Source organism: Carlito syrichta, unplaced genomic scaffold (assembly GCF_000164805.1).
Source record: "Carlito syrichta isolate Samal-C Ts95f unplaced genomic scaffold, Tarsius_syrichta-2.0.1 Scaffold302074, whole genome shotgun sequence".
NCBI lineage: Eukaryota > Metazoa > Chordata > Mammalia > Primates > Tarsiidae > Carlito > Carlito syrichta.
Genome location: NW_007246170.1, coordinates 281,688 through 305,710, shown reverse-complemented (window position 1 = coordinate 305,710; position 24,023 = coordinate 281,688). Strand labels below are relative to the sequence as shown.

General features: G+C 40.5%; 1 protein-coding gene across 1 annotated transcript; it reads right to left on the bottom strand.

Annotated features, from left to right (window-relative positions):
- Positions 1-3,687: 3,687 nt before the first annotated feature.
- Positions 3,688-24,017, bottom strand: LOC103258322 (cytochrome P450 2U1). Its single transcript, XM_008055994.2, has 5 exons — positions 23,507-24,017; positions 9,463-10,098; positions 7,556-7,717; positions 5,341-5,508; positions 3,688-4,233 (listed from the first exon to the last, which is right to left on the bottom strand). Exons 1-5 carry the CDS (start codon positions 23,994-23,996, stop codon positions 4,055-4,057), a joined length of 1,635 nt encoding a protein of 544 aa, XP_008054185.1. The 5' UTR covers positions 23,997-24,017; the 3' UTR covers positions 3,688-4,054.
- Between the last annotated feature and the right edge of the window lie 6 nt (positions 24,018-24,023).

The window sequence follows — 24,023 nt, the reverse complement described above, 5'->3', positions numbered from 1 at the left end:
TGAAAGAGTCAAACAAGTGCCTTCCTTCCAACGCACTTCAGTCTTCATTTGTCCAACATATTTCCCGAGTGCCTGCTCTGTGGGAGATGCCCACTCTGGTGAGCCATCGAACACAGTCAGTCTCTGACATCCACATGGGCTGGAGATGAAAGAGATGGTAGAAACCAAGGGTTTAAATAAACAAGGTGGTTGCCGTTAGTTTTGAGGGTCTAAGAAGAGATAAACTGGACCATGAGACAAGGGAGTTCTCAGGAAAGGCCATTTTTTTTTTTTTGAGTCAGAGTCTCACTCTGTCACCCAAGCCAGAGTGCAGTGGCACACTCTCAGCCATGGCAGCCTCAACCTGCTGAGCTCAGGCAATCCTGCCTCAGCCTTCCAAGTTGCTGGAATGACAGGCATGTACTACCATGCCTGAATAATTTTTTTTTTAATTTATTTTTTATTGTAGAGACAAGGTCTTGCCAAGTTGCCCAGACTGGTCTCGAACCCCTGGGCTCAGGCAATTCTCTTGCCTCGGCTGCCCAAAGTGCTGGGATTACAGGCATGAGCCACCGTGCCAGGCTGAAAGGCCACTTTTGTTAGGGATGGAGTGAGAAATATCTCTGGAGATGACCTCTGAGCTGTGACCTCAGGAGGAAAAGTGGGCTGTGGGAAAAGCTGGCAGGGGCTCATTTACAGGAATAAAGGGTTCAGGCATCAAAGAGCTCTTTCTCTTTCCTGAGCCAGGAAATATTAAGAGGGACAAACACTCGATACTTTGCCACAGCGGGCTTGCGTAGACACATCCTCTCAATCAGTGCTGGGCTTCTATGTGGGATATAAGACATGTGGGCTGTGATACTAGGCCTGTGAGTAACTTCACTCTGTGGGGAAATTTTAAAAGAGTTACCCTCCCGTCTAAAGAGCATGCTGATATCGTATGATGCGGTGGCCATCTCTCTTTAGAGATCTATTCCCTTTTCCATTTCCTAGCTTGATATCTGTTAAAACAAAATTGTGTTCAGTAATTAAAGCAAAACAAAAAGCCAGACATGATTCTGTCTCAGTTAAAATAAAAAGTTTAATAAAAGCATTAAAAACTTTGCTAAAAATGAAGACTAAGAATTAGATATTAGCAGGCTTATAAAACAAAATAGTTATTTTTACATTTCACATAAACCATGATTTGCAAAATTGTAAAATGCCAACATGTTTGAGAAAAGCAGTAACAGTCCTTTCAGTGATTTACCATATAAAGATGTTTTTAAAGTGCTACAGTTTAAGGCATTATATTTTAATGTTTAATAAACATCTGATCTCAACAAAGAGTGGAAGTTATTTTTCTCAAGTAAGCTATAAACCCTTTGGCTATGCATGTATCAATTAAGGAGTAATCAAGATATTAGTGCAATTCAAAAGCATATGAATTCCATATTAAGAATAAACAGTCCTGTTCACGGTGCAGTATGATCCACATAATCATGTCATCTAAAATTGATACGACAACCTTCCCATTCACTCAGTTCCTCTGCATTTAATCTATTAGCTTTTCTTTTTTAAAAAACAAAACACAAAATCCTTAAAGCACCTAAAGATAAGCCTGCATTTGATTTACCTATGTTGAAACTACTTAATCTTATTTCTAAAAAAGGAAAAAAGCAGTATGGTAAATAGAAATATTGTGGATTCAGAAATCAACCAATACTTGATGACAATGATATCATATTTTTTTTCTCTTGCTATGTTTTAATTAAGCAGATATTATTTTCATTCCTTGAGCATGCAGAAATCTGCCTGGGAATGTGCTAAGTCAAGGAACTATCTTTGTATTTGAAATTGCCCTGGAATGTCCTTCACAGACTAAGGTGATCCAACTACCCAAAGGGTGGCCAATTCCACAGGGGGTCAGAGGCTGGGGAGACCTGGTGTTGCCACTGATCTGGAGCAGAGAGCAGGAAGGGGGGTTCAGTCAGAGGAGCCCTTTCTATCAGATGTGTTCAAGGTCAGCGTTTCATCTTCCATTTAATTCTCAGAGTAACAACCACTCTGGATCTTTTCTTGCTTTCCTCTCTATTCACAGGAACAGCAGTAACTGCTTCTCTCCTTTAGGAAAGTAAATGAGAGGCCCTTGGATGTGGCCTCCTCTCAGCTGCTGGGACCTTACATTCTGTGTTATATTTCAACAGCTATGGCATCATTCTAAGTTTGTTTAAAGTGGTTATGTGACATGATGAACAAAAGTCCAGTATTTTTAAAAAAGCTTTAACTGACATTAGCAAATAATACACACTGATTTTTTTTTTTTTACCTTTGAGCAATACAAATACAACCTATAGTTATTCAAATGGGGTGGGATTTTTCCCATAAGTACACTTCTTAAAGGTCACTCATAAGTTGACTGGGCATCCCCACAGGCAAGGCACTATGAGGGAAGCAAATGGCACGACACCCTCGCCTCAAGGAGCTCAGCCTGGGATTAAGATGGACACACAAAACCACAGCGTAAGGCCAAGGGATAGACTGCTGTGGGATCAAGTGGTAGCAGGACCAAGAAGTGGTTCAGAAAGTGCTCTCTAGTCACAAAGACCAATAGGGTCAAAACCCAGTGATGGTACTTTTTAACTATGTGCCTTAACTTTCCTAAGGCTCAGCTTCATTAGCTAGAAAATGCCATCCTCTTAAAAGAATTTCTGGAAGAATTACAGAAGCAAACAAGGAAAGCATTAAGTATAGACCCAATGGGAGAAAAGTCTCAGGATTATGGCTGCTCCCATTACTACCATGATTGCTTCTATATATGGAGTACCGTGAGAGAATAGAGGGGTGGTCATTCTTGGGAGCATGCTTTCATTGGGAGAAATTCTGGCCTCCTGGGCAAGACAGGTCTTCACCAAATAGGACTGCCTGGACCTTTAGCGCCCTGGCCCCATGGTAGCAAAAGGTCAGCAGCACCCCCATCGTTATGACAACCAAGAAACACATCCACACATTTCCCAACTTCCCTTGACAGGGTTACTACCCTGTTGAGAACTGCTCTACTATAGAGGGGTCTTCTGTATTGAGAAACAATGTAGTTCTCTTAATAAAAAATAAGAAGGCCTTCCTCTCTTTGAGAGTATTCAAGGATCAGATACATTGAGTCTGGTGGCAGGAAGACTAGGAAAGGAATGTTTAGTATGGTTTGGAAGAAACCTTTTGAGATGAATTCAATATCCAAATTCCTGAGCTTGCCATTTGAGTCTTAAGTCAAAAGGCAGAGTTGCATCTTTGCAATTATTCAGAAGAAAGAAATTTTGCCATGAAACCATTACTTTAGCCAGGCTCACTGTTCATGTAGTTGAAGTAGAAGGCAGACATATTAGCTTAAACCATAACCCTAGGAGATTTTAAAAAATCCTAATAACTTTTTGCCTCAACAGGTTGGACAAGGGTCCACTTCATCTTATGTCTACAAAAACTAAAAAATAAAATCATAAACAAAAAGATAACAACAACAGAACCTAAAGAATCTGTGCTAAGTTCTACCTCAATATAACCGATATCCACAACCCTCTCTGACAAAGCGTTCTAGGATGAACATCACTTTCATGTTGTCACAGGTCTTAAAAGGCCAGCGGGTAGATCTTCTCCTACTTGTAATTTTTTTCACCAGAATTAACATCATTTTAATGATATCAGAAAAGACATGAAGCATCTGACCATAATTAGTGCTGAGAGATAGAGAGAAGGCAAGTTTTGTTACCCTCATTTTACGCATGGGATATCTGAGGTACTGAGAGATGAGAAGATTGCTCATTGGTAGAAGCCACTGCAAAGAAAACTGATACCCTGTTTCCTCAGTACTTTGGTCCCCATCTCCCAAATCACAGACAAGAGTTACTAAAATGGCTGAAGTATCCTGCTGAGGAATCCTCCAAGATGAAAACTCCATGCTCTATCCTCTTTCCAGTCTCTCCCTAATCTGAGCCTAACCTAGATTGGCTGACTTACTGGATACATTGTCAATTGCAGTAGAAAGAATCTGTTTAGGAGGACATGTATTTATCTTTTTACTATCTCTTTTTGGAGATGTTCTTCATCTCTTTGAAATGATTATATTAAATGGATGTGGGGCTAAAGTTAGACCAAATCTTCCAGTCAGGATGGGCTTCTTGGACTCCTTAGGTAAAGCAAAGGTGAAGCTCTGCATTAGGCTGACAAACATCAGAAATAATTCCATCTTTGCCAGTTGCTCTCCCATACATACCCGTTTCCCTAGAAATGAGATCAGAAAAAAGGATTATAATACTATCCCTTTTCCTATTTCAAAAAGTAAAAAAATTATATGAAATATCTAAATCGAGTATTTTAACAGCAGATATAGAAAGCTTTAAAATAAAATTGCTACATATACCACATAGCCTTCCACAGCATATGCTGAACAGAATTTTTTCATACCAAGTTCACATTTCACTTCCTACTCATAAAACCTATCCTCATCCTAGGCAGGAATGACACACAGAGCCAATATGACAGCTACTCTGTTTCTTCCATGCCTACTTATCTCTTTCCTTCACACTTCCTGGGAAGATTTATGGGAAAAATGCCAGATAAGAATCTCCAGAGCCCTTCTTTGTTCATAGAAAGAATACTGTCTTCCTAATCTAAAGGAGGAACTGTTGAGATTAGAGAACCCATCCTCTCACCCACCAGACCAGGAGGTCAGAAAATGCTCTTGACTCCAGTAGGGACCCAAACTCCCTGGGACCCAAACAATCACCTGGACAGTTCAAAAAGGAAGATTTCGAGTCATATTTAAAGATATAAAACCAAATGCTTTTATTTTATTTTTAAATTGGAGATGAACATAATAGAGATGGATTATCTAAATTATTGATCTCTACTGGGTGCAGTGGCTCATGCCTGTAATCCCAGCACTTTCGGAAGCCAAGGAAGGAGGATTGTTTGAGGCTAGGAGTTCAAGATCACCCTGGACAACATAGTGAGGCCTTGTCTCTACAAAATACTACTACTACTACTACTAATAATAATGTAATAAAAGAAAAAAAAAATTAGCCGGGCACTGCAGTAGTTTGTGTTAGCTACTTATGGGGCTGACGTGGAAGGATCGCCTGAGCGCAGAAGGTCAAAGCTGTGATGAGTCACGATTGTGCACTGCACTCTAGCCTGAGCAACTGAGTAAGACCCTGACTCAAAAAATAAAAATAAATAAATAAATGAATAAATAAATAATTGATATCTTCTCTTATATTAGCTTGCCAAGAAAGAAATATTTTTAAAACAACATGAAGCAATAAAGGATTATTTTACTTTTACTTATTTTAAAAATTAAGTCATTAAAAAAAAAAAAGTTTAACTGACCTATTCCAAAAGGAATAAAGGTTTCTTTTTTAATAAGTTGTCCTTGGTCATCCAGAAATCGATTAGGGTAAAAATCCTCTGGTTTCTCCCAGATGGCTGGGTCTCTGTGTACTGACCACAAGTTGGCTAAGATCAATGTGCCTTTAGGAATGGTATACCCTTGGAGCACTAAACAAACAAACAAACAAACAAACAAAAACCACACAGTGTTATTCAACATGCTTTTACTAACAGTTTTCCCTAAATATCACTATCTGGGAAGAAACATGTAGTTAGTTACAAGTATATGCCTAGTATCCTAATTGGCTAAGGCTACATTTTGAGGTATTTGAAGGCAGAGATAAATGTATTTATTTATTTTTCTGAGTTGGAGTCTCACTCCATTGCCCAGGCTGAAGTGCAGTGACACACTCATGGCCACCCCAGCATCGACCTGCTGTGCTCAAGCAATCCTTCTGCCTCAGCCTTCCAAGTAGCTAGAACTACAGGCACATGCTACCATGCCTGGGTGATATTTTATTTATTATAGAGACAAGGTCTCACCAATTTGCCCAGGCTGATCTTACTTCCGTGGGCCCAGGCAATCTACTTGCCTCGGTCTCCCAAAGTGCTAGGATTATTACAGGCTGAGCCACTAAGCCCAGCTGAAATAAGATTTTATCAATTGCTATCTCTTTCCCCACACCATCCCAGGACCCAGTCAGAGACAGGGCACCAGAGGTTCTCTGATGCATGGTGAATTAAACCATGACTGGGCAAGGTGGCTCATGCCTGTAATCCCAGCACTTTGAGAGGCTGGGGCAAGAGGACTTTTTGAGCCCAGGAGTTTGAGACCAGCCTGGGCAGCATAGCGAGAACTCATCTCTGAAAAAACAAAAAATACAAAAACTAGCCTGGTGTGGTGTCATCGGCCTGTAGTCCCAGCTACTCAGGAGGCTGAGGTGGAAGGATCACTTGAGCCCAGGGGGGGATCAAGTAAGGTCAAGGCTGCAGTGGGCCATGATCCTGCCACTGCTTTCCAGCCTAGGCGACAGAGTGAGACTCTGATGCTAATAAATCAATCAATCCATAAAAACATTATAATTAAGCGAAAACGCTAGAACAGAAATAAGCAAACTTCCCCCAAGAATTAAAAATTCCAAATATGTATAAAACTTAACAGCTTACAGAGTCATTTATATCCATATAACAATATGATAGGAAGGTAAACTGACGTCAAGAGATGTACAGGGAAGCCAACCCTGGCTCTTACCAGCTGACAACTTATTACGTGCTGTAAACATGCTCAAAAGATACTATATTAAAAAAACTGTTAAGTGATCCATGTCATTGATAAGCAACTGCCTCCTACAACTGTCTTACAGCTAGATCAAGCCCATTAAATTATGGGCTGTCTCCTGCAGATTTTAAACAGAGTCTAAGCCGGGCTCAGTGGCTCAGCCTGTAATCCCACGCTTTGGGAGGCTGAGGTGAGTGGATTGCCTGAGCCCATGGGTTCGAGACCCACCTGGGCAACTTGGCGAGACCTCATCTCTACAATAAAACAAAAAATTAGCCAGGCGTGGTAGCACGCGCCTGTAGTTCCAGCTACTTGGAAGGCTGAGGCAGAAGGATCGCCGGAGCCCAGCAGGTCGAGGCTGCGGTGGCCAGGAGAGGCCATGGCACTCCAGTCTGGGTGACAGAGTGAGACTCCAACTCAAAAACAAAACAAAAATAAAGAGAGTCTGGATATGACCAAATGGATATGTTACATTGTAAGCAAGAGGTTGAAAGAGATGACCCTAGAATCAGATGAGTCTTCTAATTCTTTAATATTTATGCTTTGGTTGTAGAATTTTAAAAATTGAAGTATGATAATATCCAGCTAAAATGCATAACTTCACATTCAGACTAGCTCTTTCTACTTCCATGAAAAAGACTGGAGAGGCGCCTTTGTCAAATCGGAAATTTTTCTCCCAACACAGCTGATTTGAATTGCAGCATTATTTATTTTGCCAGTATAAGTTATGCTCTGAAGGCTGGAATGCCAGTATAACTAATAATGGGCAGTTGAGGACTGAAACAACCCCTGGACACTTCATTATCTATGACACAATGCTAAATCCTCAGAAGGATCAAGCTAGGCAACGGTCACATACTCCTCACCTCAGCTCGACTGGATTAAGGAGCTGTGCCTCCCTTAAGTACATTCAAAGAAGGAAGACCCTGGACTTGCCTGTTTTCTCCGAAGTCATATGAGGAATGGCGAGTGGTACCACCACAGTTAGCCTCTGCACCTCCATGATGGTGGCTTCTGTATAGGGCATCTGGGCCTTGTCTGTGAGGGAAGGGGTTCGGTTGGGACCAATGACCCTTTCAATTTCTTCATGAACCTTTTCTATACAAAAGGAAAGAATAAACCAGAAGATAAGCTCGGGAGAGAGTTGAAACCTGCCTTCCAATGCATACTTCCCATCACCTCTTACACAGACCCAATTCTGCCTCAGTGAGGTGATGCATTGGTCAGACACTCCAAGTAGACACAGCTAGCCCCAGGGAGCCTGTACCACTCTATGATTTTGAAGGGGGATAACAGGACAGATAGAGGGGCAAAAGAGAAAGCACTCTGGATTCAAGAGCACCCTGAATCAAACTCTCATATGAACATGAGATTGACTTTCTAAGCCAACTGTGACAACATGTGACAGTCAAGATGGCCCCCAATGATTACCCAATGATTCATATCCTTGTGCAGTTCCCTCCCACTTTGTACCAAGCTGGTCTATGTGGCCAACAGAATAAGAGAGAAGTGATGGCATATCACTTCTGAGATTAGTTTATAAAAGATACTGTGGCTCCTCATCTTTGCCACTCACACTCTCTCTTAGGTTATTCACCTTGGGGGAAGGCAGCCACCAAGTTATGTCACCTTATGGAAAGATCAGAGTGGCAAAGAACTGTGCCCAACAGTCATATGGGCAGATATCTTGGGAATGGATCCTTTGGTCCCAGTCAAGTCTAGATGACTACAACCCCAGTCAACATCTTGGCTTCATGAGAACTCCTAAACTGGAACCATCCAGGTTAAGCCACTCCTGGATTCCAGACCCTCAGACACTGAGAGATAAATGGTGGTTGTTTTAAGCTGCTAAATTTTGAGATAATTTGTTACTCAGCAATAGTTAACTAATATAGGAAGGCACAATTCCATCTATGATAGGCAGAATAATGGCCCCTAATCCCCTGGAACCTGTAAGTATCATACCTTACATGGCAAAAAGAAGTATGCTGATATAATTAAGTTAAAGACCTAGAGATAGGGAGTTTATCTTGGGTTATCTGGGAGTGTTCAATCTAAGTACACAGATTTTAAAACCACAGACCCTTTCCCAGGTAAGTTCAGAGCCAGAGGGAGCTGTGACTATGAAGAAATAGTCAGAGATGCAACATTACTGGCTTCAAAGATGGAAGGAGGCCATGAGCCAAGAAAGCAGGAAATCGCAAGAAAACAGATCCTCCTTTGGAGGCTCCAGAAGGGAATGCAGTCCTGCCAGCATCTTGATTTTCAGCCAGTGAGACACATATCAGACCTCTCATGTATAGGACTATAAGATAGTAAAGTTGTGTTGTCTTAAGCCACTAAATGTGTGGTAATTTGTTATAAAAGAAACTAATACACCATTCTCCCCTGTATTCTTCCTCTAGAAACTGCCACTGATGCTCACTGTCTATTGGTACTGAGGCAGTGAAACTAGTTGAGCGACCTTGTGAAAGTCATGCAATTTCTCTGGGGCTTTGTTCTCCATTTTCAAAACAAGATGAATATGCCAATTGAGCATTATGATTCCCTTCAGTTCTGGAATGTTATTCTTTTCTAAAGGTCTTTCATCATCAGATATCACATATAACCAGACCTGTAGAGATTTAAGCGGGGGTATGCAAGTAATGACATTAGTCCCACTGTTTAGAAACCTGGGGTTTCACTGTTAACACCATACAACTCCCTATAAGATGCAAGTGTTTATTTTGTTTTCCAGCCTGAAGACATTGCTTGGTACTAGAAGCCACCAGATCACTGAGGTTGCTAATCCTGATTTAAATTATCTGGTTTTGCCATGAATAAAAGAAACATATATTAATTACCTTGTACATCAGGGTTCAGTGACATATACAGCAGGCACCAAAGCAAAGAGTTAGTTGTGGTATCAGTCCCAGCAATGAAGAGATCCCCAATGATATAAAATAAATACTCTTCATTAAAACTGCTGCTGTTGTTATTTTTCCTCTCTTCTTCCATGTGGAGCAGGTACATGTCTATGAAGTCCTGAGGGTTCTCTCTATCCAGGGACTCTTGATGGTCCTTGATGATTTTTTTAAGGAAACTGGTTATATCCTTTTCAATTTGTCTTAATTCCTTAAATGGTCCAAAGGGAAGATAATAAAGCCAGGAACATATGTTGACCAGGAGGACCTGGCTGTTCAGACAGATTTCTAATCCCCGTGACATAAAATTGAGCATTTTCTTAAACTCACTGTTGGTGTAATCAAAGCGCTGGCCAAAGCACAAGGAGCAAATGATGTTGGATACGGCATTGCTGACGAGGGGGAAAGGGCAGAATGGGTCTTTTCCATGCTTCTGCATTTCCTCTTTCACATATTTGAACTCTTCAATAATCTTGGGCTCCAAGCTTAGTTTTCCCAACCCAAAATGACGAAGAGTTGAATGAGAGAACTTCCTCTGTTGTCTCCAGACTGGACCATAATGTGCGAACACAACCCCTGCAAAGGGGCATCAAGAAAGGAAAGTGAGACAGAATTCCTGATCATACTGAACAGGACCAATCATGAAATGTATTCTATATTATTCAAGTAACTTATGAAAAGTTCACATACAAAGAAAGACCACTGGTCAAGAAGAATGATTAGCAAAATGTAGTTATCAAAATAGTAATATTTCTAATAACAAAAATCATATCCAATTAAATTAGGATAATTTTCTATAAGGGTATATCATTATAGACAGTAACTATTGGTGAAATGAAAAGCAATGAGTTTCAATTTCCAAAGCTAGTGTGCATTTCAAAGTCTTATGTTTCATAAGAGTGAATCCAGGCTTAGAAAATATTTCAGGCCAGGTATACCCATATTCTAAACACCTCTATTCTAAACATTCTGAACCAAAGGATAAGTATAGTCACAGCTTGAAACGAGGGCAGAGACAATATTTGATTGTGCTTACCATTGTAATCTCAGCTTTTGGCACAGTGCTTGGAACACAGGAGGAGGCTGTTAAAATATTAGCTGACTAGATGAACAGCCCAACTGGATTAGAATCACTGGTCATCAAAATTTGGAATCTAATAACGGGCAGACAATCTAAAATGTCTGTTGTTGGCAACAGCCCTGATTTCAAAACATCTGAACTCATTAAGGTCATCCCTCACTGCATCTTACTTGATTTTAACTTATACATCTCTTACCATCAAACCCGACAAAATTGCTTGCATATGTTGTACCAAATCATTCTAAGATATTCCTTGCTTCCTGTACCCTACTTCATCCTGGTCTCCATAGTGTGCTTTACCATTCCAGCAAGTTCTTTTTCCTATATCATTTCTGAATTCTTACTACATGCCAGGCCCTGGGGTGCAGTAGATATAGCTTCAAATGAAATAAACACCATGCTCTGTGAAAAGTCTTTTCATACTCTTTAATACCTTTATAAAATATCTTTCACCATAAACATCACTGTGGCCAAACATCAGACATTTATCAGTTCCATTTTCTTCTTGAAATCTTCTCAAATCTGCAGTGGTTGCTCTATTGACCTTCTGACCAGGTGCTGTGACTTCCATTTCTCACCATTTAGGGATATTCTTAGATCTTTTGTGTTGGAACCCACTTCCTGAATTGTATGTCTTCTTCTTTCTTGTTTTACTCCCTCATTTTGCTGAAGAATATCCTTTAATAGTTTCTGAGAAATGATGCATGGGAGACGAATGTCTAAAGACACTGCATATCTGAAAATGTATTTATCCTATCATTGAAATTCCCCAGAAATTTAAAGACATTGCTAATAGTAGACTGATGAGTCATAAAATACATACATCTTCAACATGATTGGACATTGCCAAATTATTCTCTAAAGTGGAGAGTACTCCAGAATTGAATCCACCAGAAAGTACGACTTATTTGTTCTAAATAGTTGCTATCACTTGGTACTTGTCAACATTTTTATTTGTGCAAATCAGAAGGCTGAAATATATGTCATCTGATGTTACTAGCATTCCTCTGATTGTTACCAATGGGTCAGAGTAGCTTTTCATGTGATTATTGGCCAGGTTTCCTATTCTGTAATTTGTACTTATCTACTATACAATTTTCTTTCTCTTATACATTCTAGGTGTGTAGGAGATCTCTTTTTTCATCATGTGAATTTTTTTTCACATTTTAAATGGTATTATTTGATAAGCAGTAGTTTTAAATACAAAGATAGTTAGATTTATCAGTCTTTTTCTTTATGATTTTGTTGCATGTTTTATTTTAGAAATCTCTTCCTCACATGAGTTCAAAAACACACTCTCTAGTCTTTTGTAAAATTTTGCTTTTTTCACATTTAAATTTCATAATATACCTGGAATTTACATTTGTGTTAGGTATTCCTACCTACAGTGAGGCAGGAATCCCTCTCTCATTTAGATAACATATTGTTCAAGCACAATTTATCAAACCTCCCTCACGCCCCCAATATTTCCTATATACAAATGGGCCAGTTTACAGGCTACACAAGTGGGCTAGTTTGCTATATTGGTCTACTTGTTAATCACTGTGCTTAAAGCACACTTTTTCTTTTTTAAACAAGGTCTTGCTCTGTCACCCTGGATGGAGTACAGTGGCACAACCAAAGCTCGCTACAATCTTGACCTCCCAGGCTCAAGTAATTCTCCCGCCTCAGCCTCCTGAGTAGCTGGGACTACAGGTCTACCTGGCAAATTTTTTTGCTGTTGTTGCAGATACGGGGTATTGCTTTGTTGCCCAGGCTGGTCTTAAACTTTTGGCCTCAAGTGAGTCTCCCACCTTGGCTTCCCAAAGCACTGGGATTACAGGTGTGAGAATATGCTAGGTCTATTCATTGTCTTGATTACAGTTACTTTATAATAAGATATAAATAAACCTTATAGAAAGTCTTAATATCTAATAAAGAACTCGCCTCTCTTCCCCAAACCTTGTTCTTTTACAAAACTGTTTTTGTCATTCTTGGCTCTTTACTCTTTTGTAAAAACTTTAAAATCAGCTTGTCAAACTCCATAAAAAAGCCTTTGGGATTTTGATTGGAGTTGCATTTAATTTCTAGAGTAATTTGAAAATTGCCTTCTTTTGATTAAACCTCCTTGCAGTTCAAATATCTAAACTTGGTTATGATGTTTTTAAGCCTTTTTTAAAAAAAATAAATAAATTGCTCAATTTGGTTTTCTAATATTTTGTAAGTATATTCATAAATGAAAATGGCTTATAAGTTTTCTTTCCCCTGCTATACTTGTTTGGATACACTGGCCTCCTGAATTGAAACAGGGTATATTCTTTTTCTCTGAAACAATTTGTCTAAAATTATAATGATATGTTCCTCTTTTCCTTTCCTAGGTTTATTTTGTTGTTCTTTTTCTAATATATAAGGTCAGCTACCTGATTCATTAATTTTCAGACCTTTTCTTAACAAATTTTTTTTTTTGAGTTGGAGTCTCACTCTGTTGCCCAGGTTGGAGTGCAGTGGCACACTCATGGCCACCCCAGTGTCAATCTGCTGGGCTCTGGAGATCCTTCCGCCTCAGCCTGCCAAGTAGCTGGAACTACAGGCGTGCGCTACCACTCCCAGCTAATTTTTTATTTATTTTAGAGAGAGGTCTCTCTATGTTGCCCGGGTTGGTCTTGAACTTGCGGCCTTAAGAAATCCACTAGCCTCATCCTCCTAAAGTGCTGGGATTACAGGCTGAGCCACTGAGCCCGGCCTTAACAAATAATTTAAAACTCTACATTTGCTTCTGGGCATCACTTTAGCTGGAATCTACAAATATAGTTTGCATGCATGTTCATTATTTACTTTTAAATTTAAATGTTTTTTCCTATTATGAGTCTTCTTTGCTACCTAGGTTAATTTGTCTTAACCCCTCAACTAATCACTATGGCCAAAAAAAGGAAAGTTCACATAAAGACATCACATCTCCTGTTCTAACCGCAGTTAATGGGTACAAGAGTTGAAGTTAGGAATAAATAGTTCCTCCGAAGAAGGGGGTGCTCTTGTCAGAGCATGGGTAGGCAACTGAAAAGTAAAAATCCACCTCAAACTCAGTAACAGGCTAAATTGATAACAATGCATTCTCACAATGGGAGAGCTCTTATACAACTCTTAAGAACTTTACAGGAGAATCTTTTTTTTTTTTTTTAAAGCCAGGGTCTCACTCTGTTGCCCAGGTTGGAGTGCAGTGGCACCATCATGGCTCACTGCAGTCTCAGTCTACTGGGCTCAGGTGATCCTTCCACCTCAGCTTTTCAATTAGCTGGGACTACAGTTGCACACCACCCCTTCTAGCTAATTTTTTTTTTGAGTTGGAGTCTCACTCTGTCGCCCAGGCTGGAGTGCAGTGGCATGCTCATGGCCGCCCCAGCATCGACCTGCTGGGCTCCGACGATCCTTCTACCTCAGCCTTCCAAGTAGCTGGAAGTGCTACTATGCCCAGCTATTTTTTATTTTATTGTAGAGATGATGTCTTGCCAAGTTGTGCAGGCTGATCTCGAACCCACAGGCTCAGGCAGTTCACTTGCCTTGGCCCTCCAAAGTGCTAGGATTACATACTGAGCTACCAAGTTTGGCCCACTAATTTTAAAATTTTTTTGTAAAGACTAAGTCTCACTATGTTGTCTAGGCTGGTTTCAAGCAATCCTCCCTCCTTGGCCTTCCAAAGTGCTGGAATTACAGGTATGAGCCACCATGTTCAACCTAGGAGAATATTTAACGAACTCAAACACTGATATTTGACATTTAGCCTATTGTTACACAATGTTAATAAGATTTCCAAACAAAGCTGAGAAGAATGTTTATCCAAGTAATTTGGGGATATAGGGCTCTCTATATGTGCAACAGAGAAGTCTTGATAACATCTGTATCCTTTTTTATTTGCTTGATCTTTCAACCATTCAAATACATTAAAATATTTTGATTAAAATACATTTTTCAGAAAGATACATCTTTCTTTTTAAAGTATTTTCTTGGTACTATACAACCTTTTCCCTTCTGTTATTTTGAACTTTTCTGTACCCTCTATTGAGGTATATCTCTTTTTGAGGGGGAGAGGGATTATGTCTCTCTTAAAACAACACGTAATTGGATTTTAAAAAATCCATCTGGCAATCTGTCCTTTAGCCAGTTTATTCTAATTACTAATTTATTTCTAACATACTATTTTGAGCTGTTTATCTGCTATTTTCATTCTTTTTCTGCCTTCCTTTCTTGCCTATTGAGAGAAACAGGATGGATACCCACCCTTACATTTTTACCATGTTTATTTCAGTCTAGTTGGGTGGTTAGCAAACTACAGCTCACAGAATAAATACAGCCTGCTGACTCTTTTTGTATGACCAGAGAGATAAGTCTAGTTTTTACATTTATAAATGGTTGAAAAAAATCAAAAGAAGACAATCTTGTGATATGTAAAAATCATATCAAATTCACCTCATTGCTAAAATAAAGTTTAACAGGACACAGCCAGTTATCAAACCACACTAGCTTGTTTACATATGTTCACAACTGCTTTTGCATAAAAATGGCAAAGTCAAGTATGTATTGTAATTTAGAGAGGAGGTCAGGGGAGAACACTTTCTCTGTCAGGGTCTAGGCCAAGAGAGACACATTTCCTCATTTTCTTCTGCTAGTGGCCAGGTTTGTTGAGTGTTCTTTGTCAAACTTGCAAAGCAAAGCCCTTTGAGAGTCCTGTCTTTGACTAGAAGCAAATTTTTCTCTTGCATGGTGCCAGGCCTCTCCCCTCACATCCTACCTCCTTGAGCCAAGAGGTCACTAAAACACAAGGCTCTCCAGAGCATCTGCCTTCTATTTTCTGCATGGGTAGGGGTGGTGATAAGGACCTGGTTGACCTATATGTGTATTTCAAACCATCCCCTGTTTTCCATCCACTGGCTCACTCGTGTCTCTTATGATTGCTGGCATCTCAGATTCCTGAGCCTTTCTGGGACTCTGCATGGCAAACTGGAGGAGTAGTTCTCACACTATTCTCTTAAACTCTGCTGGTTTTCTTCTCTGTTGACCCTTGTGTGGTCATTCTTCACTTTCCTAAGGCAACTGCCAATACTCTATTCACTCTCTATCTTCAGATATTGTGGTGCAGGACACTGTAGATGTCTCTTCATTTCATCATGGAGTGTGTGCTTCCACTCAAAGTTCCTCTGGTATGGTGTGTGAGTGCCAAGACAAAGAAGAAATAGAAATGTCTTAACCATTCCTGAAACCAGAACTCTTCCTTTGTTTAATAAAGTCCCACAAATTATTTCCTAGGCAACCAAAATTTAGTCATTCTTCCTGTCTTTAACCATGACCAAATCTTCTGCCGCATTCAGAGGCTAGGTCTTATTGGGTCTCCTTCTTTTTGGGGGGATAGATATGGTCTCTTATGTGAACTTCAGGATTTGATACTAATTTGAACTACTCTCTTATTATTTAATATATCACATATAACATTTCTGTTTCGTTCTATTTCTCAAAAAAAAAAAACCTTATTTTTTATTTGTAAGGTCCTTGACTGGTGTCATTTACTATCTTTTAAACTACACATTTGTATTTTGGAAATATTTTGTCTAGCAAATGGCTCCAAAGCAAACATCAGTACTCCTTGGTTGGGAATAACAAAAATATACTATCAGGTTAGTTTACTGAAAAGGCCAATTATGCTATGGAACCAAAAAAATAAGAAAGAAAGGGGGTGTTGCCACCTCAGGGAAGACTAAATGCCACAGAGCTCTTTCTCCCTGCACCTATTTTTTCCTGTTCTCTACCCAACTTTCTTCTTTCCTACTGCAAACCAGCTTTTCCATGAAACAGGAGCTATCTTGAGATGCCTATTCTTCCAGTGTCACCACGAGAGAGAAAAGTTTATTTTGTGGCTTGAGGTTTCCAACTATGCCATGAAATATAAATTTTTATCCCAAAACTATGTAAGGAGAGATGTATAATTATGAGTTCTTGAGATCTATGCCCACAAGGAGATGAGATACTCTGATTAACTCAGCTTTGATCAGTCTATCTCTCAACTAATAACCATGGCCAAGTAGATGAGTTCATGTAGAGATATGGCATCTCCCATTCCAACCACAGTTAATGGACACAAGGAGTTGAGATTAGGAATAAAGAGTTCTTCAGAAAGAAAGGGGTGTTCTTGACAGAGGAATAGGTCCCTAGGCAGTTGAAAAGTAAAGACCCACCTCAAGCCAAACAAAGGATAGGCTCAATTTTTTTTTTTTTAGTTGAGGTCTCACTCTTTCACCCAGGCTAGAGTACAGTAGAACAATCACAACTCACCACAGTCTCAAGCTCCTGGGCTCAAGTGATCCTCCTGCCTCAGCCTCCTGAGTACCTGGGACTACAGGCATGTGCCACCATGCCTGGCTACTTTTATTTTTTAGTAGAGACTAAAACCTTCACTATGTTGCATAGGCAGGTCTTGAACTCCTGGGCTCAAGTAATCCTCCCGCCTTGGCCTTCCAAAGTGCTAGGATTACAGGCTTGAGCCATGGTGCCCAGCAGGATAGGCTCAACTGTCAATACTACATTCTCACAAAGGGATATTACACAGCTCTGGAGAACTTTACAGAAGAATATTCAATAATATTAAAATAGGTTCAAGATACTTTAAGTGATAAAAAGCAATTTTAACAGATTATGAAAAGTCTAATCCCATTTTACGAGACAATTATATTTTTATTTAAGTCCATAAGCATTGAGTGGTGGTGGCTCAGGCTGTAATCCCAGCACTTTGGGAGGCCGAGGTGAGAGGACTGCCTGAGCCCAGAGGTTCAGGATCGGCCTGAGCAACTTGGTGAGACCTCGTCTCTACAATAAATCATAAAAATTAGCTGGGCATGGTGGCATGCATCTGTAGTTCCAGCTACTTGGAAGGCTGAGCCAGAAGGATCGACTAAGCCCAGCAGGTCAAGGCTGTGGTGGCCATGAGCGTGGCACTGCATTCCAGCCTGGGTGACAGAGTGAGACACCAACTCAAAAACAAAAAACAAAAAAAAAAACTACACATACACACAGAAAAAAGATAGGAAGGTAATACACAGGAAAGTCAATAATAACTGTCTCAAAATAATGCTGATCAGGTGATTTTCAATTCTTTTTTCATTTTCTATATTTTATGTTTTCCAATAATAAACAAATATTACTAGTATAATAAAAATACTAAAATACATTAAACATGATGCAGTTCTACATTGACCACATACATGTTTTCTACCTTCTGAACAGAGAAAATGATTTACACTGATGACACTCTTTCCTTCTGTCGCATCATAGAAGTATTTTCCTATTGGGAGATATCCAGTCCCTCTTGATATGAATGCACAACTTTTTGTTAAAGTTTTATTTCTTTTCTTTTTTTTTTTTTTTTGAGTTGGAGTCTCACTCTGTCGCCCAGATTGGAGTGCAGTGGCCGCTTCCAGCCACCGCAGCCTCGACCTGCTGGGCTCCAGTGATCCTTCCGCCTCAGCCTTCCGAGTAGCCGGAATTACAGGTGCGCGCTACCACGTCTGGCTGATTTTTTTATTTATTGTAGAGATGAGGTCTCGCTGCCCAGGCGGGTCTCGAACCCACAGGCTCAGGCAATCCACTCACCTCAGCCTCCCAAAGGCGCGGGATTACAGGCTGAGCCACCGAGCCCGGCTCTAAAGTTTTATTTCAAAAACCAATTTTGCATACTCAGTTTGTTTTCCTCATTCATTTTCAAATTCCTCAGATGAACTTTCATTTTCTGTTTATTTTCATTTCTTAATCTCATTTTGCATCGTGTTCCCCTCGATGTAGAATGATTGACCTGTCTTTTACTTTCAGACTTCTTCAAAGTTTACTTGGGCCTTCCAGTTTAATGGTTTTGCAATTTGCTTTGATTCTTGCTCCAAGTATTTAGAAATCTCTTAATATTATAAGTGCTTTTTTCTTTTTGACTTAGCCAGTGATATTATATGAGCTATAACAGGTTTCAACAGTCAACTCAGTATTTCCTTTTCCACCTTCACAATCAGTGGTTGCACAAACATTTGTGGCAGCATAGCTTGTAAGGTTAAAAAAAAAATGTAAAATTACCTAATATTTATCAACAGTGAAATAGATAAATAATGTGATACATATTCCACTTAGTGGAATGCTGTATAATATGGGGTAAAACATAACATTTTCAAATAACAAAAGTCAGATGTAGAAGGATATTTTATGTATTCAATGTATATATGTTTTTTTAAAAGTACCAAATAAAGCTATGTATTATTTATAAATCTGAAACAAATCTAAGTTGCAGGTAAACAAGTTTATACTGCTCTTTGAACTTTATTTTTGAAATATTTTATAATAAAAATGTGGACCAGGTGCAGTTGCTATACCTGTAATCCCAGCACTTTGGGAGGCTGAGGTGGGAGGATCGCTAGTAGCCAGGAGTTTGAGACTAGCCTGGCAACATAGCAAGATCTCATCTCTAAAAAAATAAAATAAAAAAGGTGATGTATACAAATCTTTCAGAAAAACAGATTACATGTCTTAGTTCATTTTGTGTTGATAAAACAAGAATACCACAAACTGGGTAATTTATGAAGAACAGAGAAGCATTCTTTACAGTTCTGAAGGCTGGGAAGCCCAAGAGTGTGGTGCTGGCATCTGGCAAGGACCTTTGTGCTGCATCATACCATAGCGGAAGTCAGAAGGGCAAGGGAACATGAGAGGAAGAGGGAGACAGAAATGGGTCTGCACTCTCCTTTTTATCAAGAACCCACTCCTGGGATAACTAATCCACTTGGGGGACACATTCAAATCATAGCACCACACTTACAGAGAAGTACTCCTTTGGTAGCCTTGATTTTGACATTGTGGAACTTATTTTCTTTTTCTGCTTAGGAAAAGAATCAGGTGAATTAACGAAAATGATGGGCATAGCTAATATAGAACATCTTTATGTACTTTCTAGTTTACTGCAGTTCTTATGGACTTAAAAAGGAAACCAACTTGTTTAATCCTGAGACTTAAAAAACAATTTAAACACAGTAAATAAACTTTCCACGTGCTAGAACTTTTTGGCACATGTGTTGAGCCAACTATTTCTAACCTCTCTGTGCACATCACTGTTTATGAAACATCCCTATCTCAGCTAGTCTCACCAACTTAGGCAACAAAGTTCTTTCAAAACATGTTATAAATAAATATTTAATAATGTTATCGGCTGGCAGTCCTAATTTTTTTTTCTCTTATAGGTCTGTACATCTTGTTTCTGAACAATTTCACATGTATTTCCTTTGCCATTGGAAACAGTAGCCAAAGGTGGCTGGGGCTGTTCTTGAGTCTTGCTGAGTTGAGCAGCTCAGACTTTAGTTCTAGTGAGCCCTCTTCTTCAGGCTGATCATGTCCATTCCTTGGTCTTTGAAGTTTACTCATACTCACCTGATAGGCATCTTGAAATAAACTTGCATTCTCCACCTTTTATTCTTTGCCCTTGAAAAAGTTCCATTAAAAATTTCCCCCATTACCTACATTTTCTTATTCAGTTCTTTATTCCAAATTAAGTTCGAAGGAGTTTTTTTTGTTTTTTGTTTTGGTGCCATGTGGTCTTGCTTTGCATTATCTTGTCAAATACCTTCTCTAGCCTCAGAACTTTCACTCACTGATTCTTTCATGGCAAATTCACCCAACATACACCCACCAGAGCAGCACTGCCTAAAAAATTCTGTGTCTCAGGGAATTAATGCTTTAATTGAGACACTGAAGCACCGAGTTACCCCAGGCTCCGAGCCCTTTCTTAAATAGAGATCTAATAATAATCAGTGACCCAACTAATGCTTAGAATTGACCTTATTAAAGATTCTAAACCAAACAATAGCCACCAAGAAACATTCTGATATATTGTTTTGTTAAGAATTGGGCTCTGTAATTTTAAGATCTCAAAGAAGGAAATCTAATGCCTACCTTAAGAAATCCAGAAGAAGAGACAGACACACAAAACAAATTGCAATAGAATGTGATAAATGCACTAATGGATGCTTCTATACACAAATTCATTCGCTTTTTGATGACCTACTCTGTGCTAAGAAGTAGGGATACAGTAGTTACCAAGATGAACAGAATCTCTTCCCTAAAGAAACTCACAATGTGAACAGGGGTGGAAATAGCTAAATACTTTCCAAATGTTTAATGACAGAAATATGAACGAGATAAAATAAGGTGTGGTACTGGGCAGTGAGTAACAATGAACTGAAATGTGACGGTTGGCCTGAGAAGCCTGAAGGATGTTATTCTAGGCCCAAGGAGGACAAGTACAGTACTCTGAGGCAGGCCCAAGCTTGGCAGGAATCAGCTTAGTGTGTCTAGAGCAGGAAGGCCAGGTTGAAATGTACAAGTAAAGGGAGAATGGAAAGAGAGTTGGAAAGGCGGGCAGGGGCTAGATTCTTCAGGGCACAGTAGGTCAAGTATGGAGTGGGGGAGACAATGGTTTTCAGCTGGAGAGCTACAAGGTTCAATTCATGATTTATGTAAGAGATTCTTTTGGCTGTTCAGTGAATAAAACATGGAGTGGAAGCCAGCAGGCTAGTTAAGAGGCATCTGAAGTATCAGGTGAGAAACGATGGAAGATTGGATGAGGGTACCAGCAGTGGAGATGGAGAAAAATGGAAAAGTGGATGGCTGGAGGATACGTATTTGCTATAGGAAGTGGCAAGACTTAGGCTGACTGGAAGGAGATGGGTAGGCATTAAAATGAAACAGTGGTATCACAGAGGGAATGGAAGTTCATGTCAATCTGCAGGGGAGAGAAACATGTCAGGGAACATGTTCTCAAAGAGGTGACATTTACACACAATCTTAAAAGCAAATATGAAAAGAAAAAAAAATAAGTGTTGGATAGGATGTGGAGACATTGGGAACCTTGTGCATTTCTGGTTGGGAATGTAAAATGGTGCAGGCACTGTGGGAAATGGTGTGGTGATTCCTCAAAATAATTAAACACAGAATTACCATATGATGAAGCAATTTTGCTTCTGGGCATATACCCAAAAGAATTGAAAGCAGGGACTCAAACAGGCATTTGGATAGCAGCATTATTTACAGTATTCATTCACAGCAGCATTATTCACAGTAGCCCATAGGTAGCAGCACCGAGTGTCCACCCATGGATGAATGGGTAAACAAATGTGGTTTATACAATCCGCCCTCTGTATCCATGGTTCTGCATCTCTGGGTTCAACCACGGATCAAAAAAATTATATCTGTACTGAACATGTACAGACTTTTGTCTTCTCATTATTCCCTAAACAATACAGCATAACAGCTATTTACATTTACATTATATTAAGTATTAAGTAATCTGTGAGAGTATGTGCATAGGTTATATGAAAATATGGTGCCATTTTATATCAGGGACTTGAGCATCCTCAGATACTTAAGCAACCCCATGGATACTAAAAAATGACTATACATAAAATGGAATATGATTTGGTCTCCAAAAGGAAATTTTCACACATGCTGTAAGATGGATGCACCTTAAAGACATTACGTAAGTGAAATACATCAACCACAAAAGGACACATATTGTATGATTCCACTTACATGAGTTACCTAGAGCAGTGAAATTGTAGAGATAGAGTGTCTCAGTTTTGCAAGGTGAAAAAAATCCTGTGGATGAATGGTGGCAATGGTTGCACAGCAATGTGAAAGTACTTAATGTTATTCAACTGTACACTTAAAAATGGTTAAAGACGGTAAGTTTGGTGTTATGCATATTTCATGACTTTTTTTTTTTTTAAAGAAAATCAGGTAGGTTAGTTCCAGGGAGTCAAGAGATCAGAAGATAATTCTATGTAGAAGCAGTTTGTGTGAAGACATGTAATGGTGAGGTATGAACTGTGACATCTGTTTTTCAGTGGGATGTTTAAAGTGTTATGATCATCACTACTATTTGTTTAAAATCCTGATGCAAAACTTGGCTGTATCTGATTCTAAGAAGCCATGTGTCCATGCCATGTTCCAGGGACAGAAACTTGTTGAGCTCCTACTATGTGTCAGGTAGTAATGACTCTGTCCTCCTAGGTGTCAGCTCAGTGGTTAAGACCTACATGCAGGCCCAAGGTCACAAAATTATGTAGCTTCAGTCTTGAAAAGTGCAGTGAAGGGAAGTGCTTGTGCAATGAACCTGGTTCTAACAAGGTAGCCTAACCTACTTGGCAGTAGGCAGTGAGAAAATGCTCCCCTGGGGAAAAGGCATTTAAATGGATACCTGGCTGATGGGCAGGAGTGACGCAGAAAAGATATCTGAGGCCTATGCCACCCAGAAAGACAAAGGGGAGGGCTGAGAATCAAAGAGGGTGGGTTAGAGAAAGGATATTCAATTGCAGCAGGTAACATGTTCTCCCAACTGCCCAATTTAGACTCCCGTAAGCAGAAGTCACAGTGGCTTATGCAGCTGTGCAATGATGTTTGGTAATAGGCTCCTACCATGTTTTCCAGGCGTTTAATCTTATTTTTAAAAATCTTCTTCAACTCTTGTATTCAAAACTGATAAAGTGAAAAGAATGTCCTTCCCTCTTCCTCACATGATCAGCTTCCCTCAGAGGTCACAGCCTGAAGAGTGAGGGCAGCAGTGGGTACTCGTGGAACCTGGCTTCCTACTTTGTTGCCCTCTCCTTCCCCCATTACCCTCCCTTGACTTCCGGGTGGGTTTCCTATTGCCCATCTTGGAATCTGAACTTCTGGTCACGCATCTGAACTTCTGGATGGGAACTTAAAGGCACCAGGAAGGGGAGGCACCGCTGCCACCATCACCCAATAGCGCAGGAAGCAGGTGTGAGGCGACCTTGGGAGCACGTGCGGCTGGAAGGGGCACAGAAGCTACAGCCAGACGCACCTGGAGCCCCACCCGCGACCCCCGCTCACCCTTCTCCTTGGTTACGATGGAGATGAGCGGCACACGTGGGCGGTCGCTGAAGACCTCAGACTGCTGCACCAGCGCCTCGCGCACGCTGTGAAAGTCGTTGAGCACCACCACCAGATAGTGGCCGATGAAGAAGCTGAAGATGTTGCCATACACGCGGGCCAAGTCAGCCAGGAGCACCTGTGGGCCCACGGTCGCGGGATCCAACCCCGTTGCCCTAGCCCGGCGTTTCAGCCAGCTGTGGCGCTGGAGGAAAGGCGGCAGCAGCACGTAGCCGAAGTTGCCGACCAGGGGCCAGGGCGTGGGCCCCGGGGGGATGCCCCGCGCCCGGTGCCGGCGCAGCCACCTCCAGGCCAGCAGCGCGACGACAGCGCACAGCAGCAGCGCGCCGCCGCTCGGTTCCAGGCGCCGCAGCCCCGGAGGCGCGCGCAGGAGCGGCACGGGCCAGGCCGAGACCTCGGCCGGGGGCTGTCGCGGCCCCGGGGAGGACATGATCGGTGCGCCGGCGGCCGCGGTTTC

Bases quoted from the DNA above. Each gene is read 5' to 3' on its own strand.
- LOC103258322 (XM_008055994.2), bottom strand. From the start codon at position 23,996: ATGTCCTCCCCGGGGCCGCGACAGCCCCCGGCCGAGGTCTCGGCCTGG. The intron at 10,099-23,506 runs GTGAGCGGGGGT...GCCCCTTTGCAG, and splicing joins CATCGTAACCAAGGAGAAGG to GGGTTGTGTTCGCACATTAT. The intron at 5,509-7,555 runs GCAAGTCCAGGG...TTGTTTGTTTAG, and splicing joins TATGACTTCGGAGAAAACAG to TGCTCCAAGGGTATACCATT.